Here is a 7,051-nt window from a genome sequence, read left to right as displayed (position 1 = left end):
ATGACTTCCACCAGCTTTGACCCTTACTTCCTTTCTAACTATGAGAGGAGAGTGGTTGTGCATAATGCAAAATATGGAGCAAGTGCAGGAATAGGATCCAGGTCTGCCCACTTTAGTCACTCTCCCACTATAACTTCCTATGTATCCTCACACAGAAGTTACCCAATGCACACCCGAGCTGTCTCCAGTTACTCCTCCTCCATGCTCACTGCTGTGGCCACTGCCGAGCTCTGCCTCAACCAGGCTGCCCAGGTCAGCGCTGAGTTCAAAACCATCAGGACGCAGGAGAAGGCCTGCGAGCATGAGATCCGTCAGCTACATGCAGCTATGCATGAGGCCTGCCATGAGAAGCAGGCAGCCAAGGACCACTGGGATGAGCTGGAAGATGTGCTGAGGAACATGCAGAAGCATTATGAGGATGAAGTGCTGGGATGAGCAGAGGCAGAAGGCCGGATGATGGATGCCAGGAAGGAAGCAGATGATGCATTTACTCCCAGGATGTGTATGCTGCTCCATCCTTTGGGAGAACTCAGTCCTCCCTTCAGTCTGCAGCTCCATACCTGCTGAGCTCCCGCCTGTACACGTCAACACTCACCACAGAGAAGACAATTATTGGCAATATCTGACTCTGGAGCAATGGAAAAAAAATTGAAAATAGAGTACTGGTACATTTCTCTTTATAAGATCGTGTTGCATGAATTGAATTTTTATGGTTTATGGTTTATGTGGACAAATTTTGTTCTGCATTCCTCAAACCTGCCCCATCTTTGGTGAAAGTGCTTTTTTGCAGCCTCATTTTGGTGTGAGCTGAAGAGCCACCTTAAACTAGATCATTTTAATTTACCATTTGCATAAAGGACTACTACTAAGCACGCAGATTTTACGTGCAGGGCAAGGAATCAAGCCTTAAGCTAGTAGACACGCACCATGACATCCAGCCAGTCCTCCTCAAACAGGTCTTACTGGGATGAATCCAAGGCCAGCAGTAACAAGCAGGGTGCTTGTTACTTGTAAGTGCTATCCAGGGAATTCTGAGTCAGCTGCATCACTGTCAGGACCAGCACTGGAATGATGGGGTGGACAAGCCTAAATTCAGGAAATCAAGACAGAATAAACCGATTATAATAACAGAATAAACAGATTCAACAATGTTTTGGTCCATATTGACATGATAGTTGCTGCAGATTTGTCAGCTGCACCTCCACGATGCAAATCTCCCATTACACCACGTCCCAAAGGTTCTCTACTGGATTGACTAGGGAGGCCACTGGAGTTCAGTGAACTCACTCTCATGTTCAAGAAACCAGTTTGAGATGATCTGAGCTTTGTGACCTGCTGTGTTATCCTGATGGAAGTAGCCATCAGAAGACACTGCGGTCATAAAGGGATGGACATGGTCAGCAACAACACTCAGGTAGGCTGTGGTGTTTAAACGATGCTCAGTTGGTACTAAGAGGCTCAAAGTGTGCCAAGAATATTCCCCCACGCCATTACACCACCAGCAGCAGCCTGAACTGTTGATACAAGGCAGGATAGATCTGTGCTTTCGTGTTGTTTACACCAAATTCTCACCCTACCATCTGAACGTCGCAGCAGAAATTGAGACTCATCAGACTAGGCAACGTTTTTCTAGTCTTCTACTGTCCAATATTGGTGAGCCTGTGTGAATTGTAGCCTCAGTTTTCTGTTCTTAGCTGACAGGAATGGCACCCGGTGCGGTCTTCTGCTGCATCTGCTTCAAGGTTGGACGTGATGTGTGTTCAGAGATGGTCTGTGGAAGCACTATACATATAAACAACATCAAAATAGCTGACATAACAAAGTAATTTAGTGGATTTAAACAATAATACAAAATACAATGCAACAAATAAATGAAAAAGTAAGTAAAGGAAGAATAAGGCCTTTAAGGAATCTGGAAGATAAATGAAGATGTAATATAACAAGCAGACACAACACAGGCATACAAGAGTCCCAGGATCTGCACTGAGAGACCACGAACATAAGACACTTAAATAAATAAATAAATAAATAAATAACCAACAACACACAGAACAATCCAATTCAACCCCTGTGCAATATCTGATCAATAACTACATGCAATATTCAGCAAACACATACACACTTACCTCACTTACACACTCAGACCCACACATAAGTGCAATATAAGCTTAGTTGTATAGTATATTTTATTTAACAAATACACATCCTATCTAACATTGTGTTTTACTTTTTTTACTTTTTAAAAATTATTTTTTGATTTCTAGTTCTGTGTTTTATTACTTACTTGTGTTTCTGTTAATAACTGTTATTTTTATATAGGCACAATAGAGCATATAGAAGCCAAACTTTTTCACATGATTATACTTGTAAAACCAGTGTAATACTAAACATATTGAATCTTGAATCTAACACCTGCATTTAATCTATTACTGCGTGTTAAAATGGCTGCTGTGAAAAGGGTCTATTCTGAATTTTCAAACCTGTGAAAATTGTGTCAAGACATACAATTAATTAATATATAATCCCATTTTCTTTATGCAGTTGAACGGGAAATGTTTAGGTCTGAAACTGGACATTTCAACCATTGATCCACTAATTCTGACTAACACTTTCAACCATTTATCATTTATTTCTAATTACTTGACAATCCACTACATTAAGCTTTGTCACCATCTATATCAGTGTACTGTTTAAACAGTGTACTGTCTTACACATGGCATTTGTAATGTGTAACCTACATGCTGAACAGATGACCACCAGAGGGCAAACTTTTATTTTATAATTGTTTAAAACATTTCTCTTTACCACCTCTGAGTGTCACTCACACGGTATCTGGGAAATCTGATGCACTTTCAAAATTAAAGCCCTGACAAATGTCCAATATTCTCAGTATTACCATCTCAATTCAGATTGATATTAAAAGGAAACTACCTGTTTCCACAGACCAGTTATGATTGAGAATGATATAGACTTTCAAAATTAAAGCCCTCTAAAGTGTCAAGTATTTTTTAGTATTTCCACCTAAATTCAGATTGATATTAAAAAGAAACTACCTGTTTCCACTTATAAATTTCAATGCAGAATGATAGTACACCACCTCAGACTGTCACTCATGCAATGTCAGGGAAGTCTGATGTAGACTTTCAAAATTAAAGCCCTGAGAAAAGTCCAATATTTTCAATCATTTACCTCTAAATTCAGATTGATATTAAAAGGAAAGTACCTGTTTCCACGGACACATTTCAATGCAGATTGATATTACACCACCTCAGAGTGTCACTCACACAATATCAGGAAAGTTATTTTCTTTAACCTTTTATCTGGTATGACCAGATATCAGTGGCATGTCACTGCTGCTTATGCTGACCACTTGTTTCTTATCTTATAAGCCCTCAAACACCCAAATGTTCAAAACACAGCTGTTTCATTGCCTTCAGCGCCCTCTGCTGTCACAAAAGTTTAGTTTTTTTTTTTTTTTTTTTAAATACATTATGATCTGTGAAATCTTTTTCATGGGTAACAATTCCCGCACCAGTTCTTTTCCGTTCTGTTAGTATTAGCACGATGACTGGTTTAAAAAATAATAATAAAATAATAATCACTTATCCGTTCCCCGGGTTTCTCCGGTTCACTTAAACAGATGCACCATATCCGGTCCGGTTGCTAAATCTGTCCGCCACCGGCGCGTCTCGTGTGAAGTCGCGGTTGGATGTTGTGTGTACGTACGGCTGCACTTAATTTAACAAAAATCACGTCTCAAATAAACGTAGTCAAAAAACCAAGCGTTTTAAGGCTGTTAAATTCTCAATCTAACCGCTGCTCTTCACTCTCTGTGGGCTTTACTGTCTTAGAAGCACGATACATGTCAAGTGAAGCTAAGAGACTGTGCACTGAAAGCATGAGCGTTAAAAAGATTGGAACTCATAACGGAACCTTTCACTGCGATGAAGTTCTGGCCTGTTTCTTCCTCCGCCAGCTACCTGAGTACAAGGTAGGTTCAAATATTATCTGTGGCTTCACCACGTTGCTATATGGGTTTATTATGGCGGGATGATGTGGTACCTGTAATGTTCCATTAACTGCTGTTGTTAAAGTACAGTCTGTGTTGCTAACACCGCGGTTTAAAGGTGTTTCTTCAGGTTGCATAAGCTGATGTTTTTTTAAGAGAAGTTTTTAATTTTATTCTTCTGTAATGGCTCTTATGTCATCTTATAACACTCCAAATGGGGGTGCTGCTGTGCAGATAAATGGAACAGCATAGGTGACACATACATCTTTTATAACTCTAGTACTGTACTCATAAATTTTACATTTTAGGACAAATGCCATGGCAGAAAGTAAGTCCAATAAGCAACACCTTATAACCAATATTAATGTTTATCTACATTCCCCTTAAGGGGCATGTAGGGCCGTTTTAATATGACTTATTTTCTGAACAGTTAGACATCAAAGTGGGACTCATTTGAACAGTAGTTAAGAAATTAAACCATTTAGCGTGATTATGATATTTCCAGTATTTATCTCTCTAATGACACATTCTCTGTTCTGAATGTAAACAAAACTGTTGCCCCAACACCAAACTCAAGACGGGATGGATGGATGATAAAATCCTCTGTCATGGGATCTAGAATTTCACATAATGATATAAATAAACTCTCTTGATATTTTACAATGAATTGAGACATATAAGTTGGGAAAATGGAGCAAATTAAACGCCTGACAAATGAAGACACTTTAAAGGAATAGCAAGCACAGTAACTGTAGAAGAATCACTGACTGTGGACAAATTTATGTTATATTGCAATTAGGGATGGGTATCAAGAACTGGTTCCAAACCAGTACCAGTTCATGCACCAGTCAATACAGAAATATCAATAAGCTCCTGGACAAACGATACTGCTATCAGTATTTAGGAAGTGTTACATAAACAGCTGATAGGACAAAGCATTTAAAAGTGTGGGCTCAAATGTTATAATTGAGGAAAGACTTCAAAGGCCAACTATTCTGCACTAGATTTTCACAAAAACAATCCATAGACTCATAAAAATAATCTTTATCAGCCATCACCCACAGCCCATCAGAAGAGTGTGGTAGTGTCTACCCTACTTTTCTGCCCATACGGTATTGTTATCACATATTTTGTTGTGCCTGGGACGCTTTGCCAACTCAAAACATTGGTGTGTGACATCCTGGGAATGAGACTCAACAATCAACTATATTTCTGGTGCTTTGACAAACACCAACAAATCCTGACGAATCCTCCTTTTTCTGGCTTTAACTTATTTCTGCAAAAGTAATAATAAAATAACTGTTGAATCTTTTCACATCTATTTATGCCATGTTTTTATTTTGTACACCAAATTATGGCGAGTAGTATCAGTACCAATAATTATCAGCAAGTAGTATCAGTCTCAATATCTGTATCAATAAAATCCTAAGGATACCCACCCCTCTGCAATATATATCATCCTACTGGCCAACCCTGCACAACTAGATAACTCATGTCAAGCAGTGAACAACTACTATAGTTTTCCTATAAATTGTAATAATTTTGAGAAGCTGACATGATGCTTATTGCTCATCAAAAAAACACTTCATTACATTTGTGCATTTACACGCAGTGTGTGTCGTCAAAAACTATGAATTGTGATCTTTAGAACTCAAAACTTGCTGCAGTGCTGCCTCCAGTGAGTGCAATTAGTGCCACACTTACGTTATAATTAATAGTCTTGGTAGAATTGGTTTAAACGCACTTGGCTCTCGGATTGAAGGAGGTCTATACATATAATCAAAATATCACGTCTTTCCTGAAGATCTGTGTGATGCTTGATGACAGATGATTACAGCTCTACAAAACTTTCTATTGAATGCACAGGATGCCGAGATTATTCGGACCAGAGACCCGACACAGCTGGCAGAGTGTGACATTGTTGTAGACGTGGGAGGAGAGTTTGACCCAAAGAGGCATCGATACGACCATCATCAGAGGTACAACTTCGGCAGCAAGCAGCTATGGAGAGATTGAGTTTATTAAGTTTTTGATCTGTATAGATGGTTGGAAATGAGACTGGGGAATATAATACTTATTGTGTATCACCTGTCATGGTAATCATATTGTGGGTGTATTGTAATACGGCCACTCATCACAAAGTGTTTTTATAATCAATACTAAATGCATACAACAAAGAAATGACTGAGCTGCATTTCTCACAGAGTACATCTGCTGAATGTGACAGTTTGACTTTAAATTACCATGTAGTCCAGTCCAATAAACTTGTTGGTTACTTTATTCTTTACATAAACTGATATTTTAACATACCATATTACTGTATTTATTTCTCATATTACTCGACATTCACATTAATGAAAAAGAAATGCACATCATGTCTTTTTAGTGACGGACAGTGCAATAAAATAGCACAATAGACTTTATCCATGTTGAACATGTCACAGCTGCAAAGCCACAGGGGTAACTAATATTATTAATGGTGGCTCAGCCCCTTTAGATACGCCAGTAAGCTGTGTCATTGAGCCAGCAACCATAATTAATCTAATGAATTGCACCTGGACTTCTCCTGCTGTAACCTGTCACAGTGTCTGTTGTGGAAAAAGACCACTTGTCTTATTTTCCATTAGAGATGTTACTGGCCACACTTACCTTAGTACAGAAATAAATGCATCAGCTGGAAATGATACAATAAGTCTTTTAATAGGTTAGTCAATCAATAGAAGTTTTCACAAATTTCTTACATTTTATATACAAAGATTTTCAAGCTTTTGTGCCTCCAAATATTAGAAACTTATGACCTGGAACTTCTTTTTGTAAGGTGTCTTTAAAAACCTATTGACAGTATAACAGCAAAAAGAAAACACCCTCTGAATGTATTTGTTTACTTAAAAAATAATACATGTATTTTATAAATTATATTTTAGAATAATACACATGAGAATGATAACACTTTGGTTTTATTTGATCATTCCTTTAAACCAGTTTTCCTTTATCTTGCCTCCAGTTTGCAGAGGCCTCCACTTTGAAAATCATGGTCACAGA

At 38.3% G+C, this 7,051-nt stretch overlaps 1 protein-coding gene and 1 pseudogene across 2 annotated transcripts in view; both read left to right on the top strand.

Annotated features, from left to right (window-relative positions):
• LOC146331937 (neurofilament light polypeptide-like) lies at positions 1–567 on the top strand (annotated as a pseudogene).
• Positions 568–3,621: 3,054 nt separating this feature from the next.
• Positions 3,622–7,051, top strand: part of myg1 (myg1 exonuclease) — a 30,361-nt gene continuing 26,931 nt past the window's right edge. Inside the window, exons 1-3 of one of the 2 annotated variants that reach the window (XM_084737039.1) lie at positions 3,622–3,718; positions 3,852–3,991; positions 5,876–5,988. In XM_084737039.1, coding sequence (XP_084593165.1) covers positions 3,863–3,991; positions 5,876–5,988 — 242 coding nt within the window. In that variant the 5' untranslated portion in view covers positions 3,622–3,718; positions 3,852–3,862. Of the gene's footprint in view, positions 3,992–5,875; positions 5,989–7,051 lie in introns of both variants that reach the window. The other variant, XM_084737033.1, reaches the window with a different exon arrangement.

The sequence above is a fragment of the Lutjanus erythropterus genome, chromosome 2, assembly GCF_056507025.1.
Source record: "Lutjanus erythropterus isolate fLutEry1 chromosome 2, fLutEry1.hap2, whole genome shotgun sequence".
NCBI lineage: Eukaryota > Metazoa > Chordata > Actinopteri > Lutjaniformes > Lutjanidae > Lutjanus > Lutjanus erythropterus.
This window is presented reverse-complemented; position numbering and strand designations above follow the sequence as displayed.